The 20,770-nt window shown below is 30.7% G+C and overlaps 2 protein-coding genes across 3 annotated transcripts; both read left to right on the top strand.

Annotated features, from left to right (window-relative positions):
• The first annotated feature begins 2,530 nt into the window (after positions 1 to 2,530).
• On the top strand, positions 2,531 to 3,634 carry LOC113850070 (PRA1 family protein B4-like). Its single transcript, XM_027480405.1, has one exon. It carries the CDS (start codon positions 2,705 to 2,707, stop codon positions 3,374 to 3,376), a length of 672 nt encoding a protein of 223 aa, XP_027336206.1. The 5' UTR covers positions 2,531 to 2,704; the 3' UTR covers positions 3,377 to 3,634.
• Positions 3,635 to 16,005: 12,371 nt separating this feature from the next.
• LOC113850064 (probably inactive leucine-rich repeat receptor-like protein kinase IMK2) lies at positions 16,006 to 19,681 on the top strand. 2 transcript variants are annotated; one of them, XM_027480398.1, is made up of 3 exons: positions 16,006 to 17,416; positions 17,561 to 18,400; positions 18,931 to 19,681. In XM_027480398.1, exons 1-3 carry the CDS (start codon positions 16,450 to 16,452, stop codon positions 19,536 to 19,538), a joined length of 2,415 nt encoding a protein of 804 aa, XP_027336199.1. In that variant the 5' UTR covers positions 16,006 to 16,449; the 3' UTR covers positions 19,539 to 19,681. The 2 variants fall into 2 exon arrangements, with proteins under 2 accessions (XP_027336199.1, XP_027336198.1); XM_027480397.1 differs by having other exon boundaries at positions 16,006 to 18,400.
• Positions 19,682 to 20,770: the final 1,089 nt, after the last annotated feature.

Below are 20,770 nucleotides of genomic sequence, written 5' to 3'. Positions count from 1 at the left end.
ATAATCCCAGTAAATCCTGGAAGCTCTAAATGTGGAAGGATCTCCTGTAGAACATCATCCAAACCAGCTAGAATAAATTGTCTCTTCCTAACCTTCAAAATAGGATGATCCTAACCATCCCAAATATGCTCAGATACATGAATCCTCTGTAACCGCAATAATAAATGATCCTCTAGTCTAAAATGAATGACCTTATTCTGTCCTGAAGTCATCTAAAACAAATATTATATATATATATATATATATATATATATATATATGTTAGTTTCATATTTCGTGTTTAGGACTTACTATTAAATAAGTTATCAACTCAAATACACAAAATATCAATAATTTATAAAATACAACATGGTCAAAATTTTAAATTTTAATATAAATTATACAAAAAAAAATTCATAACATAAATAAACTATAATATAATAATATATTCCTACTTCATTACATTATTCAAATACAAAATCTATTTATAACATTTTAATCATTGTAAATACAAATAATATGAAATACAATTATTCACAATAAATTTTTTAAAATTTACTAAATAAAGTGGTTATTTGTTCATAAATTAACATTTTTCAATTCATTGTATTTTTTTAAAACTATTTTCTAAACTAATTCTTAGTCCTAAATATATGAATGACCTTTATGAATGATTTTTTTCTATTTTATCAATATTTATTATTTTAAGTTTACTAAATATTTTTTCAATTATTAAAAACATCAAAATTTACATTTATATTTTATTATCTAATTATCCACATTTTTTCCTTATTCATACATGAATTGATCTATTTAACAACAATCTTTTTAATTTTCTTTACATAAGCAATATGTATGTTTTCAATTAAATATAATAATTTTTGGATTTTTTAATTTATTCCTATATTTTAAAATATTTTTTTTTTTACTAAATACAACAAAATATATTATTATTACAATTAATAAATATAAACATTAAAATATGTGCAGTACATCCAATTTAACAATTTTCATCATACAATAACAACACTAATTAACAATATTTTTGTTTTTTTATTTTTTATTAGCCACCACTTATTTAGTTATTTAATCATAAAAAAATACTTATAATTATTTTTATTATTTCATCATAAATTAAATTATATAATTATAAATAATTAACTGAAACTAATTACTATCACTCTAAAAATTTATATTGGATAACTAACTTTTTATTTTATTAAAAAATTATATTACATATTTAAAATAATTTAATCTCAACTAATTAGTATCACTCTAAAAATTTTAATTCAATAACTAAATTTGTTATTTCATCATAAATTAAATTATATAATTAAAAATATTTATTCTAAACTAATTACTATCACTCCAATAATTTAAATTACATAAGTAAATTTTTTATTTCATCATAATTAACCAATAGTATTAAATTCTTTTCCAATTATTTATAAACTCAAATATTTACTATCATAATTTTAATATAAATTAGTATATAGTCAATTTTAATACATTCAATTTTTTACTTTTACATTTTTTCTGTAATTATCTAAATGTGTTCTTTAATTATAAATAAATATAAAAATTTACATATATTTTATGTTAATTAATATTAAAAACAAAATTTTTATTATCATATTTATACACTATTTTCTAAATATCATTTGTTATATAATTAATCAACTAATCTTATACAACTATTTTCTATTTTTCTATTCTGAATATTATTTAATAATTTATTTTTATATTTAATTATTTTAATTAATTTTTAATTGTTTTTAAATTTACACCTCAAATTATTATAATAATTCTACATGCACACTTTAATTTTACAAATTAAGATTTTTTTTTTATATTTTTATAAAATTATTGAACTAAATTAAAAACAGGTTGTCGTTCTCTCAACATCGTCAACCTTCTATTCCAAGAACAACCATCACTGGCGGCAACAAAAACAGAGTTGGAGACGGTTCTGCAATAGGTGAACAACATGACTTTGCTCACTCTAAAATTACGCTAAATGATCAAGAAGCAGCTGTTAGTGTATATGAACGGCAAAAATGGTAGAAGAAATTTTCGAACCAAGAAAGGGAGAAGAGAGAAGAGGGTTGCACAGTAACCATTGCCTATGCCAATCAAGGTTTTTTTGTTCCTGAGTAAGACAAAAAGACTCTGATTGAGCCACATGTCAAAAAAGTGGTAAAGTTAAATTTTTATTTTTATTTTTATTTTTCGTCTTTATTATATCAAAATACTAGACACATGTCACATTTGGGCTAATTTCATCCTTATTTTACATAATCTAACTTGACAAAAATTTGTCCCCGCCACAGAATATGTATTTTTTTTGTTTTATTCTGATAATTATTTATTAAAAAAGTATTAAAAAATTCATTAATTCATTTTTACGCTCTAAACATTTGGTTTTACGAAACTACCCCCGAGTAGATGGCATGGCACTTTCGCAACGCGTTGGAGTGATGTAAACGACGAAGGAGTACAAAAACGTCCCTGCGTTTTTCGTCGGTGGTGGATTTGGAACCGTAACCACTAAGCAAAAAGCCTTTAAATAAAAATTAATTCCCATCTCTTTCCGTACACCTTCCTTTGCAGAACAAAACCCCTTTCAAAGTTCCATTTCTCAACCCAAATTCTCAACTCTCCCTCTCTCTAAAACTAATCCCTCATTTCTCTCTCTAAACGGTTTCCGCAAACAAACCAGCCAACCATGGCCTCCACCGCCCCACCCGTCCTTCCCATTTCCAATGCACAACCCACCGCAACAACCGCCCCATCCGGCGGTGCCGTCGAAGCCCCCGCCAATAACCCTGCCTTCCGCGCCTTCATCAACCACCTCTCCGTCTCCCTTCGCCACGGCCTCGACCAACGCCGCCCCTGGACGGAGCTTGTGGACCGCACCGCCTTCGCAAAGCCCGAATCCTTCTCCGAAGCCACTCTCCGTGTCCGCAAAAACTTCTCCTATTTCCGCATCAACTACTACGCCGTCGTTTCGGTGATTCTCGCCGTTTCGCTCCTCACGAATCCTTTCTCTCTCATCCTTCTCATCGGTCTTCTCGCTTCGTGGACGTTCCTTTATCTCTTCCGACCCACCGATCAGCCTCTCGTCCTTCTTGGCCGCACCTTCTCCGATTTCGAAACCCTCGCACTTCTCGCCGGACTCACCGTTTTTGTCGTTTTTCTGACCAGTGTTGGCTCCGTTCTTGTTTCTGCTCTCATGCTTGGTGTCGCTGTCGTTTGCCTCCACGGCGCATTCCGCGTCCCCGAAGATCTCTTCCTGGACGAGCAGGAAAACTCTCAGTCAACCGGATTCCTGTCCTTCCTCCGTGGCCCTGCCGCAGCTGCTGCCACCGCTGTTCCCTCCGTCGCTGCACGCGTTTGATCTCGGATCCATCAGATCTGGCATCGGTGACGGTGTCTTTCTCCTGATCCGGTGAATTTTGGTGCTCGGAAGCGAATTCAATATGGAAATGTAACTTCTCTATCTTTTTTTGTTTAAATTCCTTTATCTGTATTAACAAATTTGATTATACGTAGGTGAATATGAATTATGATGATATTTGTATGGATATTTGTTTTTTATTTTGTTTTACACAGCATTTGCAGATCTTGTTGATGGATCTGTCTGTTAAATTTCCCTATTTTCTCCAATCGATTTATTCATTCAATTTTCTAAATCGATTTATTCATTATGTGATTTGTTTGATTTCATTCTGGAAAATTGTCATTAACGCTAAACTGTAGGAGGTGACCTGTGGGTTGTGTTGTTCGGCTGCTCATGCGTGGAGTGTTTGGGTATTTTTAGTTGTGGGTTAGGGCACTTAAATGGGCTGCCAATGCCATATCCAACCTAGTTATAGAAAAGGGTTGCCTTCGGCCTTACAAGGCTTATCTGAGGTTCGGGCCTTCTTTGGTTTAATCCAAATGTTTACAACCAAAAAAATTCAAAATTTACCTGAGGTTAAGATATATAAAAAGCATAATGTGAAATTATAAAAAGAAAAGTGTAACTTACCTATGATGAAATTAATTTTTTTTGTTCCATACATGAATAAGAATACAATATGTTTTGTCCAAACTTAACGATATTTGTTTTAAATTTAATTTTTGTATTGCATTGCGTTACAATTTTATGAAGTTGTGTTTTTACACAAATGACATCCAAAAAAAAAATAAAAATATCACAAAGAATGAAAAAAAGATCCCGGTATGTTAATATTGAAAGCAAACCAAAAGATTGTTTTGGGCACTTGAATTCATGAGTTATACAAAAAATATATATAATAATAAAATTGAGCATATTAGATACCCAATAATTAAAAAATGTTGCCATGTGACACAATGACGAGTGTTGAACATTATATTATAACTAGACGAAACAGATGCAGTGTTGACCATTTGAAAGAGGCAAAATAGTTGTCATGAAAAATCAACATGAACCCCAATATGACCTTTTCTACATGTCAATCGCTCCTATGTTATGCACAATCAATGTGTAAAAATGATCTATGGTCTAGACAATCAGCAAAAATAAATAAATATTGATGAAAAGAAAAACAAAGACACTGTTGAACACAATGACGTTTAGAAAGATGGATTTTTCATTCTTATTTTCAACAAATCTTGTTTAATATTTTGGTGCATGAAGTAATAGTTGGAAACTTGAAATTACAAGCAATCTGATGTATGTTATGTGGTTAAAAAAGAGTTTAAAGATTAAAGAAAAATGGATGAGAATTAATATTTTTTTTAATTAAGAAACTTAAAATCATAAGTTTAATATAAAACATCTCCCTCTTGACTCAAAACTTATTGATTTAATAGGATTTATTAGATATCATATTTTTTATAAAAATTAATTAAATTGATTATATTTTTCATAAATACAAATTTTATTTTAAAAATACCTATTATATTAAATAGTGTTATTAATGATTTGTATATTTAATGACACTAATAATTATTGTCTTATAACCATATATTTAATAATAAAAAATGATATAAAAAATTAATAATTTAAACAAAATAAAATTAATAATTAATATATCTCAAATTTATTTTATGTATCTTATAATTATAATTAAAAATATATTTTATTTTATTTTTAAGAGAAAGGATTGGAGGGATTTTTTTTTCCTTCATCCCAAAGAAAACCTAATTTTAAAAAGAAAGTTAAGAAATAATAAAAAAATAAAAAAGTGGAAAGTAAAGGAAATTATTTTATAAGAGCATGTGTAGTATGATGGTGTTGATGTGATTCATCTTTCAATGTGGAATTCTACATATTATAAGTATGGACTTTTTACTATATCTCTATACTAATACGATATTGTCTACTTTGAGTTTAAGTCTCAATAGTTTTATTTTTGTACATCAACCCAAAGACCTAATACTAATAGAAATATACTATACTTATATGTCCTTAATTCTCTTCAATTCTAATCAATGTGAAACTTTGTTTGTACATTCTAGCATTTACATCACACAACATTGTAACATGCGATAAGTTTTGTAATTTATTTTTGGCTTAATTATGATTCTCTTGCAATAAGTTTTTATAATTTTTTTTTTAAATTTAGTTATTGAAAAGTTAAGAAGTTAATAAAAACTTTTTGACGAGTTAAGTAACTTCCTAATGTTAAATACTAAAATAGCTAATGGAGAGTCAGCATTTTCATGTGATATGTTATTTAATTTTAATATATTTTATTATTTAAAGTAAATATTTGTAAACAAATTCTTTGACATATTTTAAAAATTTTAAAAAAGTCTCAATCTTCTTCTCCTTCACTTCTCGTAGCCTCAACTCCTTCCTTGTCTACTTTTTCCCCTTCTCTCGTCCTCAAATTCTGAACGACAGTTACTTTCAATGGACATAAAGACTTTGACAAAATAAAAGAGAGGTCAAACACAATTTTACAACAAGAAGATACAACATAACCACAAATTTAAAACTTCTCCACTATCTTTTTTTTTTTCATTAAGTTCAATTAACTTTTTTAAAAATCTATTATTAATTTAAAAAGCTATGCAAAAACGAAGAATGGATTAATTAATATAACCCCCAGCTATTGCAAGTTGATTTGTGATCGAAGTTTTCGGTCTTTTCAAATTCTCACTCACTCAATCACGATGATGTATATTGTTTTAAAGGAGGAGCGGATTCTGGTGACCTAAAATCATGAGTGTGAAATATTTATAGGGCTCTACCCATCATAAAGCCCAATTCAAAAATTAATAGAGGCAACCTCCGTATAAAATAAAAACAGAATATTGTTAATAGAGATATGAGTCACTATGTTCCTATTTTTATGTTCCTTAAAGATAGGAACTAAAACTAAATGGGTTGCTAACATTCTTCCACTTAATCCATTAATCACATTATCAACTATAACAAGAAACTAAGTATATGAATCATGGTGACAGTTCCTCCAATGGTGAGTATTATCTCCCATGTATCACAATATACTAAGCCTCTCAACACTAGCTCTCAACTTAATGAATAAACTACATATTTATTCAAGGTCAAATTAAAATGATATTTCTCAAACAAACAAAAGTGTGCACAAAATGAAAGAGAAAACATCAAGTCTGAATCAAAGTATTAAAAAAATAATAAAAGTACTCATATGATTGTCACATCATGGAACCAAGTCCCATTCGTGCTACATGATTCTTAAAATTCTTTGGTAACATGCCTTTAGTCAAAGGATCGACAATCATCAACTCAGTACCAACGTGTTCAATGACCACTTTCTTTTCCTTAACACATTCTTATATGGCTAAATATTTGATGTCGATATGTTTACTTCAACTTCTACTCTTGTTATTATTAACCATAAATACTGCAGCAAAATTGTCACAGTACACCTTCAATGGCCTAGATACAGAGTCCACCACTCTAAGCCCAGATATAAAACTCTTCAACCATACACCATGTGAGGTAGCCTCAAAGCAAGAAACGAATTCAGCCTCCATAGTGGAAGTAGCAGTCAAGGTCTACTTCACACTGCTCCAAGACACAACTCCACAGGCTAGCATAAAAATGTAACTAGATGTAGATTTCCTTGTATCAATACAGCCAGTAAAGTCTGAGTCAGAGTAGCCTATCACTTCCAAAGCATCAATCTGTTTGTACATAAGCATGTAATCCTTTGTTCCTTGAAGATTTCTCATTACTTTCTTTTTGCAGCTTTCCAATGGTCAACACCTGGATTGCTCTGATATTTTTCTAAAATTTCAACCGCAAATGCAATGTCAGGTCTAGTGTAAACCTAAGCATACATAAGACTTTCAACAACTGAAGCATATAGAATATTTTTCATGTGTTCCTACTCAAGGTCATTTTTCAGACATTGACTCAATTCAAGTCTATCACCCTTCACAATGGAAGCTACACTTAGTGAACAATCTTTCATGTTAAATCTCTCTAAAACCTTGTTAATATAGGTCTCTTGAGACAAACCCAAAGCCTCGAGATCTTTCTCTATGGATCTTAATGCCTATGACATAAGATGTCTCACCCATATATTTTATATCAAAGTTCTTTGAGAGAAATTGTTTCACTTCATATAGCATACACTTATTATTAGCTGCAAGCAAAATATCATCCACGTATAAAATAAGAAAACAAATCTTACTCCTACTAGCTTTCAGATATATACATTGATCCATGATGTTTTCTTCGAAACCAAATGAAGATATGACTTCATGAAATTTTAGATATCATTGACGGGAGACTTGTTTTAATCCGTATATAGATTTATTAAGCTTGTAGACTAAATGTTCACCGTTACTAGAGAAGAATCCTTCAGTTTGTTTCATGTAAATCTCTTCTTCTAGATCACCATTGAGAAACGTCGTCTTCATATCTATTTGATGTAACTCAAGGTCATAAACCAATGTCATAATCACTCAAAGAGAATCCTTTTTAGACACAGAAGAAAATGTCTCCTTGTAATTGATTCCTTCCCTTTGAGTGAACCCTTTGACGACAAATGTTGCCTTATGTCTCTCAATGTTGTCTTGTGCGTCTTTCTTGGTTTTAAAGACCTACCTATATCCAATGACTTTTACATCATCATGCAACTCAATGAAATTTCAAATTTTGTTAGATGCTATAAAATCCATCTCATCTTTCATGGCATTGTACCATAAATTTGATTCCTTAGAACTCAGGGCTTACAAAAACGTTTTAGGATCATTTTTGGCTCCTACGTTATAGTCTAATTCTTGTAAATACACCACTAGTCACCAGAAATTGCCGACTTTCTGACTTTAGTAGATCTTTCTTAATGTTTCCTCATTATCTTGATGAGGAACTTATTGTTCAACCACTTCCTCAACAGGTTGATCAATACTTACTTGTGGCTCCTCGTCAATAACTTGATCTACCAAATCATATTCAACAGCTTGTGGAACTTGGATAACTTGTTGTCTAATACGCTTTTGAACTGGAGGAGCATGAATGACTACCAATCTATCATTTGACTCAGAGGGCTTAACTTTATAATGATATGTTTCAAGAGTAGCGTCTTGAATCAGGTCACTCCCACTAATCAAATTATTTTCAAGAAACTTTACATTTCTTGATTCCACAATTTTAGTACTACGGATGGAAAATAGAACCAGGCATAGTGTACTCGGCAACAATCTCATGTTCTTGAAGAAATTTCACAAATGAACCAGGTGTTTGTCCATTCTCTGTGTATCTACCATAATATTTTCCACCTCAATCTGATCTCACAATCTTAATTTTCTCTCAACATTGTAGCTCTACTTTAACCTTGAAAACTTTAAAGGTATTCAATGCTTCATCTTTAGAACGAAGCAAGTAAAGATACATATATCGTGAGCAATCATCTATGAAGGTGATAAAATATCTCAAACTACTCGCGTCCATGTCTGGACAACAAATATCTGTATGAATGATCTCTAATAGGTTTGAACTCCTATTGACACCATTTTTAGACTTGTTAGTTTACTTACCCTTAATGCAATCCACACAAGTCTCAAAATCAGTAAAGTCCAAAGCACTAAGTACTCTTTCATTTACTAATCGCTTAATTCTCTCAATGGAAATGTGTCCCAATCTCTGATGCCATAACATAGAGGATTCCTCAATCACAACACATCATCTCACCCCATCAGTAACATGCATAGAATTATGAGTGACATTATTTTGCAAAGTAATAGAATAAAGACCATCACATAGTTTGCTAAAACCAACAATTTGGAATTTATTTAATAAAGTAAAACTAGAGTCCACAAAATTAAGGAAAAAATCCAAAGGTCCAAGTCTTGAAATTGAAATCAAATTCTTAGAAAAACTAGGAACATAAAATATCTTTTCTAAATTTAAAACAAAGCCACTACTTAAAGCCAACTGCACGTCCTAATGGCCTCCATATGTGAACTCATCCTACTCCATGAGTAGATGCATCGCTCACTTTCCACTGGCCTCCTTGGATTTTGCATAACTTGCAAGGTATTACAAACATAGATTGTAGAACCAGAATCAATCCACGATGTGTCATGATTAATATCAACTATATTAGATTCATAACAAACAAAAGCAAATGGATTACCCTTCTTGTTCAGCCAAGTCTTGAATTTCAGGCAGTCTTTCTTCATGTGTTCTTTCTTTTTACAAAAGAAACACTTTGATTCTTTCTTTATGTCCGGCTGAATAAAATTTTTTCCCTTGTGATTAACTTGATTCCTTTTACTCTTCGCAGAAGTGGTCAAGTTCACCCTCTCCCCTTCTTTCATCAGTAACCTTTCCTCTTCTTAAGCATACATGGTCAACAATTCATTAACAGACCACTTATTCTTATGTGTGTTATAAGAGATCTTAAAGGGGGCATATTCATGAGATAAGGTGCACAGAATGTAGTGTACCAAGAAGGAATCTGACATAGTAACCTCCAAAGCTTTCAGCTGAGCCACTATATCCTTATGCACATGATGAGATCACGCACTCCTCTAATCCTAGTGAGCTTCATAGATGAAAATTGTATTATAAGGGTGCTGGCAAGAGATTTATCAGAAGTAGTAAATTGCTCATCAATGGCCTTCAATAAATCCTTGACTTTATTATGCTGATCGATAGAACCCCAAATGCCAGTAGAAATGTTAGTCTTTATGAAAGTCACAGAAAGATGATTAGACTTCTCCCACTTTTCATAAAGTCAACTGCATCTAGAGTGCTGATCTCAGTAATTGCAGGTAATTCGTCCTTCTTAATAGCATAATCAATGTCCATCCAGACCAAATGGAGAATAATTCTTTTCTTCCAGATCTTATAATTGTCACCCCTTAACTCGGGAATACCACATTTAATATAAAAAATATTCACAGATCTGAGAAATTGCAAAATTCAAAATACCACATACTTATCATAATTTGAAGATAAAATAAATATCATGTTTTACCAATACAAACATGCTTTAATTCATTAATCTAATGACATAAAACTTACTTGTGGGCTAAAGTCTTATTCAATTAGGCTCATTATACATCTTTATGATAAAACAATCAAATTATGTTCCTTTTCTTAATTCTTGTGGGTAGATTAAGAAATATAATTCAATATTTTATCCTAATTAATTATACAAGTGCAATAAAATTCCTGTGGGTAGATTTCATCACATCACATATAATTAATTACAATTAATATTTTTTTAATGTGACTTAAAAACTATATATAATTTTAATCAATCAAAGATGTTGTGGCTACTTTCTAATTTATTAAAATTATATTCATGATCAAACATTAGTTCTCTCTCTCCAAAAAGGTAGATATTAGCATTAATATCAAAGAAATTAGGCATAAAAATTAATAATATCATGCTAAACAGTCATAAGGAAGGATATACAGTATATAGTTTTCAGAATCACATGGCTAGGATAAGTTTCGAACCCGCGCCCTTTACGAAGACCAAAGTGCTACTTACCACTAGGCCATCTTCGACAAAACAATATTATTGCACGTACAAAACTATATGTTCATATATTTAGAAACTCAGAAAACACGCAAAAAAAAAAAGACAAATAAGCTTGCTTTTTTTTTTTGTTGTCTTCAACCTCCAGCCAGATCGGCTTGACCCGGTTACGACCTGCGCACCCGATTTTAAAATTTTAACATTTCCAGTCTCCATTAAATGTGAAAAAAAAGATTTTTTTAGATTCAGAAAACATAGAAAATGATTTTTCATATTCGATTTTGATAAAAAGGGTCAAACACACAACATCCATGTCCAAAACAAAATTTCGAATATGCAAAACAAGCAAGGCAGAGGTATATGGAGCTCTAATACCAAATGTAAAAAGCTATCAAAGCTATGCGGAAGCGAAGAATGGATTGATTAATACTAAAATCTAGTCATTGCAAGTTGATTCGCGATCGAAGTTTTCGGTCTTTCCAAATCCTCACTCACTCAATCACGATGGTGTGTATTGTTCTAAAAGAGGAGCGGATTCTGGTGACCTAAACCATGAGAGTGTGAAATATTTATAGGGCTTTGCCCATTATAAAGCCAATTCAAAAATTAACAGAGGCAACCTCCACATAAAATAAAAATTGAATGTTGTTAATGGAAATATGAATCATATTATATTCATATTTTTATGTTCCTTAAAGATAGGAACTAAAAGAAAATGGGTCGCTAACAATTAGGAAAAGAAAACTTGTAATTTTCAATATTTTACTAAGGAGTTAGAGTTGCAAAGTGGGTTTGAGTGAGGAGAGGGAGAAGATTTGGGTGAGGGTTGGTTGGAGGAGGGAGAGGAGTTGAGATTGGGTTGAGACAAGAAGAGGGGTTGGAGGTGCGGGTAGAGTTGGCCGGGAGGGAGAAGAAGAGGGGAAAAGAGTGTCAAAAAAAGATGTGAAAAACGGGAGGAAGAATGATGGAAGTAGAAGGAGAAAAAAGAGGGAAGAATGAAATTAAAACTGTGGTGGTGAAAGGAAAAAAAGAAGAAGTGCAAGAATAAAAAAGAAAATAGTTAAATTTTTTATATAATTATAAAAAATATGTTTAAAATTTTATTTATAAAATTTTAAAAGAATAATATGGCATGTTACTTTCAATTTAACACTTAACAAACAGAATAAATCTTTAACTTCTTAAGAACAAATTTTTATTGATATTTATTGTAAAATATGCTAATTTTACGGGAATAAAAACTATAATTAAATCTTCATTTTTTAATGTTAAGTTAGTTCTGGTGTCAACCCACAACATCGTGACACATGACAATTTCTACAATTTCATTTTTCAACGTCGAGTTACTTCATAATGTGAAAACACACAATTTTGAGACATGCGACAACTTATGCAATTTAGCTTATAAACTACGTTATTACATAGTTAGTTGGCAGTGATATCTATTGTTGTATGTTTATTTTATTAGTTTTCTAGTATTTATTTTTCTTGTATAGAGAATTTTCTTTTCTATGCTAACAATTTATTTAGCAGATCTATTTAGTAATTGTATTATTAAATTTCTTATCAATAGAAACATTCTTAACTTTTTATGAATAAAATTTAAAATTTAATTGTAAAACAAATTAAAATTATTTTTAATTAAAATTTTACTTTAATAATTAGTGTCAACTTTTATTATACATGTTACCAACAATCAACACAAAATATTTAAGAAGGTATACTTAAATTTTACCTTTTATATTTTAATGTTCAGCTAGTTTACAATGGAATGTCTTTCATAAAGTTAAAAAATTATGACTTATTTATTATTGATTTAAATTCAAATATTTTATAAATACAATTAAATTTTAATTAGCTGTATATAAATTATTACTTTATTATTTTACACATTTTATTACTTTTAAAAAAGAAAAATCTATTTATAATATACAACACACATAATATCTTGTGAATTTCTTTTATAGTTAAAATTGTGCAATACAATTGTTATGTGTCAAAAAGAACTGTAAATTGATAAAATATTTTTTATTTTTATTATTTTGGTACATATTTTAAGTCTTACATTATTTTAGTAAAATGAAATGAATCTCACTTTCTAAAAAGGAAGGAAAAATAAATAACCCTAAAAAAAAAATGTCCGTTGACGTTAAGGAACCGGTGAAACAAATAAATTCTAAGATAAAGAAGAAATTGCTCAATACTTATTAACATTATAGATGCTAATGATAAATTTAAGTTATTTTTTTATGGAAAAATGTGAGAAGTTTACGAAATCAATTTTGATAAAAGAAAAATAAAATTCTACCATAAAATACATTTAATATGTCGTGCATGTCCCTGTTTTAACCTTGATTTTGATATTTTCGTTTGCAAAACAAAGAACAAAAAGGGTTATAAATAAAATTGATAATGAATGGCATATTTGATAACTTTTGAATGTCACAGTGTTTGAATAGTAAAATAGTGAATTAAAATCTTCAAAAGGGAAGGGATTCTTTCTATGGTTCAGCATCGAACTTCACCACCTCAGTCTTTGGAAAATCCAGCATGCTCCTCCACGTTTATACCCAAGCAATCAATTTATGACGTAATATATATGCAATTTTAAAAGTATTGTTAACTTAGAACAAATTTACGGTTATTTTTTTATTATATGAAAAAAATTACTAGAATATGATGTTTGCCAAAAAAATTATAAAAATATAATTTTTTTTCAAAAACCCTCAAATGATATTTTTTTAGTATTTTAAATTTTTAAATTATTTTTTAAAAAATACAGGAATTTTTTATTTTTAAATATTTTTATTAATTTTTAAAAGATAATGGTCAACTATTTTTATTTTTTATAATTTTTAAAAAACTTTGTCAGTGATTTTAAAAATAATATTATATATATATATATATATATATATTAAATCTCATATATATAAAAAAAATTAAACCACAAGTTTAATGTAATATCATACTGGGATTTTTTCTTCATTGTGCAAAAAACTAATATAAGTGACTGCCAATTTTTATATTTTAAAAAATGAGTGTCATTGTATTTTTTTTAAAACATTTTTAATAGAAAAATGCTAGTAAAAATTAATGTTTTACCATTGAGGGTATCTTGGGATTAAGAAAGAAAATGCAGATGGCCAATTTTTTTTACAAGTATTAAGACTGAGTCTAAATTAAAGAATAAACATGGTCGAAGATAATCACAACTATTCAAGTATTCATCTTCGAAGCAGACAAGTTTTAATAATTTGCAGAAAAAACTGTTTTTTTCACCTCATTCTTGCACAATGAATTGGGGAAATTTTCTAGCTCAATAATTGAAGAACATAGACTTACCCATTAAGAGTTGATGATGTATTTTTTTTAAAAGGATCACATGAAAAATGTTCTTTGTTATTATAAAATCAATCAACTTTTAATTAATTTATTCATGATTAAAATTGTTGTTACTTAATTTAATTTGATAATTTATATATATTTACATCAAGATTTTTTATTTAAGTTTCTGCGGGAAAGAATCTTGATCAGTTATGAGACAGTTTTGTCTATCTAAATTTTTCATTGTTATGAAACTTAAAATGAATATTGAAATTACACAATTCTCCTCCTACATTTTTTTTTTATCAAAAAGAAGACTAGTAAAATAATTAAAATTATCACAATTGTTAAAAGACAAAAATAAATTTAATGTAAGGCTGAATTCATATTATTAGTTTATAACTATTATCCCTATCTTGTTTTTAACATTTCAATTTATAGTTTGTTGTTCAAAAAGTTGAACACAAATGCCTTAATCCTTAATCCTCTGATTTTTCAATTTCTTGGGGTTCACTTCTTGGGCATGTTGTTCCAAAATGTAACGTAAAAATGGTTGAAACATAATGGGGTCATTCACCATAGTTTCCTAATGACAGTGACAGCTGAATATTTTTTTGCCCCAAAGTAATACAAATTCACAACTCTTTTTGTTTTATGTTTCACTTTTTTTAGGCTAATAATGCATTCCACCAATTATCAAAGTTTCATGGGGGCAACAAACAGTTCCTTTATTGTATTTCTTGCCGTCATTTATATAAAAAAATAAAATAAGTATTTTTTAGTAGAAAAAATTTAAAATATATTAATTATTTTATAGTAATTTAGTTTTTATTTTTTATAAAAAATTGAAGGGAGTATATAATATATTATATGTTTTCTGTCTAGACTTCTTCAAGCATCTTTCATGGTAAGTAATTTTAATTGGGTTGACAACATTTACAGAATGATAGAATTAGTCTTTTCAAAATAGATTTATTTTTTATATATTAGATTTGAATTTCATTTTTTTTAAAATTAAATCTGTCATTTGAAGAATAATAAAATCTTATGTTCTAATTTTGTTTTAAAAGAATTACTTTATTACGTTATAAATTATTTTAACCAAGACAACGGTATCTTTTGTAAATGATACTTCTAGTTTAAGAAAAAAATTTGTCATTTTTATATTAAAATATATAAATATTTTGAAAATTTTAATGACTTAAAGTTAAAGTCAAAGGCTTACATTAATAAAAAGAATTTGTTAACCTTAATTTTAAAGATTGAGTTTAAATAATTAATAACAATAAAATTTTATTAAAAAATATTCATCACTTTTTTGTAATTATAATTTAAGAATTTTTTTAATAAAATTATACTATTAGTTACCATTATCAAAATCCGAAAAAAAAGAAGTTAAGGACAGGTAGGCAATCCGTGTCACATTAATGTCCCTACGCGCAGTACAAATGCATGATGCCTCAACTCATCACCAGAAAGATAATGAAAAAGCAAAAGAAAAAAGCGAAAGGCTAATGAATTGCCACTTTTGCCCAAACGAAATGCATCACAAGTTTTATAATCAAAGGGTAGTTTAGGCGACCCAAATTTTTTGTCCCTCGTGGCACACTCATGTTTTCTTATACTATAATAATGTTGATGATGACCAAGTCACATTGAGGAAGCAAAACGTGGAAATGGGTCCCTCAAAAACATATATGCATCCAAAACCAAATCCAATGCAATGTAGCCGTTGGAAGACCAAACCTCATCTCTGCTTGGTGCTCTCATGCACGGTCTTCTAATGTCCCAACCCAACCCGTTATGTAGCAGTTATGATAATGTTAGACTATGAAGTAAAACTAGCCGTTAGGATTAAGAAAATTGTGAACTTTGACCCATTCTCCTTACCCATTTCATTTATCTCTCTCTCTTCACAATACCTTCAACCCCACCAGCTTTCTTCACTCACATGCCCTTTTCAGAATCATAGTCCTTTACTTTTCATTCTACACTTTCTTGTGTTATTTAGATCCTCCTCATTGTTCTTCATTGTACTACTATCTGAGCTAAGCTTGAGAAGTGAGAGACTGTAGAAACACACACATAATAAACATAGAGAGGGTAGTGTACAAGTGGAACCTGTTTGTTTCTTTTTGCTTAGCCGTTGTTTTTCCAAAGTTTCCACTTCCTACAACTTAAGAGATTCATGGGAAATAATGGATGTCATGTCAAAGATTTCAACACAAATCCACTTCAGCTTTTGTTCTCTTCAAATGGTGATGAAAGGAAGGAATGGAGGAGTAATCACAAAGGTGGTTTCATTTGCTTAGCCTTTTTACTCTTTCTTTTGCAAGCTTTGGCTTCCACCATTCAACCTGTTTCAGGCCACTTGTGGGATGGAGTGGTTGTTACTCAAGCTGATTACCAATCTCTGAGGGCTATTAAGCATGAGCTGATTGACTTCAAAGGGGTTCTGAGGAGTTGGAATGATAGTGGTTTAGGTGCTTGTTCAGGTGGGTGGGCAGGAATCAAGTGTGTGAATGGAGAGGTTATAGCAATTCAGCTTCCTTGGAGAGGGTTAGGTGGCCGCATTTCTGAGAAAATTGGCCAACTTCAAGCTCTTAGGAAGCTTAGTCTCCATGACAATGCTATTGCTGGTCCTGTCCCTTGGTCACTTGGCTTTCTTCCTAACCTCAGAGGAGTTTATCTCTTCAATAACAGGCTTTCAGGTTCTATTCCTCCTTCCCTTGGCAATTGTCCAATGCTTCAGTCCTTTGATGTTAGCAATAATTTCCTCACTGGTAAAATCCCTCCTAGTTTAGCTAACTCCACTAGGATATTTAGGATCAATTTGAGCTTCAACTCACTTTCTGGATCCATTCCTAGCAGTTTCACCATGTCTTCTTCTCTAACCATTCTTGCCCTTCAACACAACAATCTCTCTGGTTCTATTCCAGATTCTTGGGGTGGAATGGGAAAGAAAAATTCTGCTCAACTTCAAGTTTTGACCCTTGATCACAATCTCATTTCTGGAAAAATTCCAGTTTCTCTAAGCAAGCTAGCTTTACTTGAAAACGTTTCTTTGAGTCATAACCAGATTGTTGGGCATATTCCAAGCGAACTAGGTGCACTTTCCAGGCTTCAAGTTCTTGATCTATCAAACAATGCCATCAATGGTAGCTTTCCTGCTAGCTTCTCTAACCTCTCTTCTCTTATTTCATTGAATCTGGAGAGCAATCAACTTGAAAACCATATTCCAGATTCTTTGGACAGGTTACACAACCTTTCTGTGATTAACCTGAAGAACAATAAGCTTGATGGCCAAATCCCATCTACAATTGGGAACATCTCAAGCATTAGCCAAATTGATTTCTCTGAAAATAAATTAGATGGAGAAATTCCAGATTCCCTCACCAAACTTGCTAATCTCAGTTCATTCAATGTCTCTTACAACAATCTATCTGGTCTTGTCCCATCTATACTTTCCAAAAAATTCAGTGCTAGCTCTTTTGCAGGGAATTTTGAGCTATGTGGGTACATCAGTTCAAAGCCATGCCCTTCACCCCCACCACATAATCTTCCAGCTCAATCACCACAGCCTCCTTCCAAGCCAAGTCACCATAAATTAAGCACCAAGGACATAATCCTCATAGTAGCAGGTGTTCTCTTGCTAATTTTGTTACTACTATGCTGCTTTTTGCTATGTTGTTTGATCAGGAAAAGAGCTGCTTCAAGCCGAAAGAGTGGCAAGACTGCTAAGGCTGCAGCATCTGCTAGGAGTGTTGAGAAAGGTGCCTCAGCTGGTGGTGAAGTTGCTGAATCAGGAGGTGAAGCTGGTGGAAAGCTAGTTCACTTTGATGGGCCCTTTGTGTTTACTGCTGATGATCTTTTGTGCGCAACTGCGGAGATAATGGGAAAAAGTGCATATGGAACTGCATACAAGGCAACACTGGAGGATGGGAACCAGGTTGCTGTGAAAAGGCTGAGGGAGAAGACTACTAAAGGGCAGAAGGAGTTTGAAACTGAGGTTGCTGCACTTGGCAAAATCAGACACCCAAATCTCTTAGCCCTTAGAGCCTACTATTTAGGACCAAAAGGAGAGAAGCTTCTTGTCTTTGATTACATGACCAAAGGAAGCCTAGCATCATTCCTTCATGGTAAGTACTTAGCAGTAATATGAGTTAAGATTTTATCTCCTAATGTGTTGTGTCAATTCTTCTGATATTGATATTATGTGATATTTCTAACACATGCATCATTACTTCGTTGTAAGTACTAAACAGTAATTAGAATATCTTTTTGAGAAAATATTTTTTTTAATCTCTTAATGTGTTGTTTCAATTCTTGTGATACTGATATTACGTGATATTTTTAATATATGCATCATTCTTCCAGAGGAAGAACTAACAGTAATTAGAATATCTCTCGAGTAAAGATTGTTTCTCAAAATGTGTTGTGTCAATTAATTTGGTTTCTGACCTAGTCTTGTGGCGCGATATAATGATCCATTGAAGGATAAAGCTTTGTTGTTGTAGTATGTGTTGTGTGATTGTGTCAGTTCTTTTGATACTGATATTATGTAATATTTCTAATATATGCATCACTCCTTCATTGAAAGATTTTACCTCTCAGTGTGTGTTGTGTAGTTGCTTATGATACAGATATATGATATATTGAATATATGCAGCTCGTGGGCCTGAAATTGTAATTGAATGGCCAACAAGGATGAAAATTGCAATTGGAGTCACCCATGGTCTGTGCTACCTCCATAACCAAGAGAACATTGTACATGGAAATCTTACATCTAGCAATATACTATTGGATGAGCAAACAAATGCCCATATAACAGATTTTGGTCTTTCAAGGCTAATGACAACTTCTGCCAACACCAACATCATTGCAACTGCAGGAAGCCTTGGCTACAATGCACCAGAGCTTTCAAAGGCTAAGAAGCCTAACACAAAGACTGATGTTTATAGTCTTGGTGTCATCATGTTGGAGCTGCTAACTGGTAAACCACCTGGTGAGCCAACCAATGGGATGGACTTGCCTCAGTGGGTGGCATCCATAGTGAAGGAAGAGTGGACCAATGAAGTGTTTGATTTGGAACTCATGAGAGATGCACCAACCATAGGGGATGAGTTGCTTAATACATTGAAGTTAGCTTTGCATTGTGTGGATCCATCTCCAGCTGCTAGGCCAGAAGTTCAGCAAGTTCTCCAGCAGTTGGAGGAGATTAAACCAGACTTAGCTGCAGGGGATGATGATGGAACTAAGGTCCAAACAACTGAATAAAGGGTTTTTTTTTTATAGTGTGTTAAGGAAGGATATTTTAATTACTTGAGAAAGGATATATATATTATTCTTTATTTATTTGTTTATTAAGTTTATGTATATAGACGAGTGAGGATTTGTTTACACTAAGTATTCTTTTTAACTAGGGGAAATAATGTATGTTTTCAATATTTGTTTAGTTTGATAGTAAACCTGATGAAATTATGATTATGCTTCTGTTTTCACTTGATTCAACGGTATTTTCCATGCATGGCTTCTTCTTCAAGTGGAGTAAAAGAGGAAAAGATTATACTGTATTTGTGTTTTTCCCCTTAAGCTTACAATGCATTAACATGATATAAAAAAGTTAAATTTACAGCTGTACGACTGCTGTAAATTTAAATTTTTGATTCTTTATATGTAGCTTCATCAAGATGTCCTGTCTAATTTCTTGAAGTTGAATTTTCTTATATTTCTGTACCTCTTTTTCTTGATTTTACTCTCATCTTCTTTTTCTTCTTCTTTTTCATTGCATTTATCAATAATATTTTTCATTTTTTCTGTCTTCTCTTTTTTCTTATCTTTCTCTTCCTTTCACCCACTTTACACTCAAAAAGTGAGCTATTCTCCACTTTAATCGGTTGTTTGAGATACATGAATATGTTGCGATATGGTATAATTTGGTCTCTTTAACAGAGAATATTTGGCTTCATATCTTAGCAGTTTTTTCTATTGACAAATTGGAATATTCTTAACTAAAATCAAGTGTGAATAAAGAATAATTAATATTTGAAAAATATATTTAAAGAAATTCCAGATTTACAGCAAGAAAATTTATTAGTAATGCATTCTTAGTTATTTATTAAAATTTATTAAAAATTATCAAAATAATGTGAGTTTCATTTTTTTCTCACTTCTAATTTAATGTTCTTTTCTATATTTTGATAATTTTTAATAAGTTTCAGACAATAACTAAAAATATGTTAAAAGTAATATGTTGATAGCATTTTTTACTGAAGTTAATAACACAATCCATTGTTGAGTCAAATCTATTATGTAGTAGAAAGCTAAGTGTAATATTAGGATTAATCATTTGAAAAGTAGTGATAGAAAATTAAAACACACATAAAAAGTTAAAAACCAATCTCTTAGCTAGCAATTAAGGGTATGTTTTGGATTAATACTTTATTTTAAAGAAATTGGACTAAGATTTTGGAGAGATAGAGAAAAGAGGATACAATTTTTATTTCTAA

This window comes from Abrus precatorius, unplaced genomic scaffold (assembly GCF_003935025.1).
Source record: "Abrus precatorius isolate BTA unplaced genomic scaffold, Abrus_2018 Scaffold9, whole genome shotgun sequence".
In the NCBI taxonomy this organism is placed as follows: Eukaryota; Viridiplantae; Streptophyta; class Magnoliopsida; order Fabales; family Fabaceae; genus Abrus; species Abrus precatorius.
The sequence above is the reverse complement of the archived record's forward strand: the minus strand, read 5'-3'. Positions and strand labels throughout refer to the sequence as shown.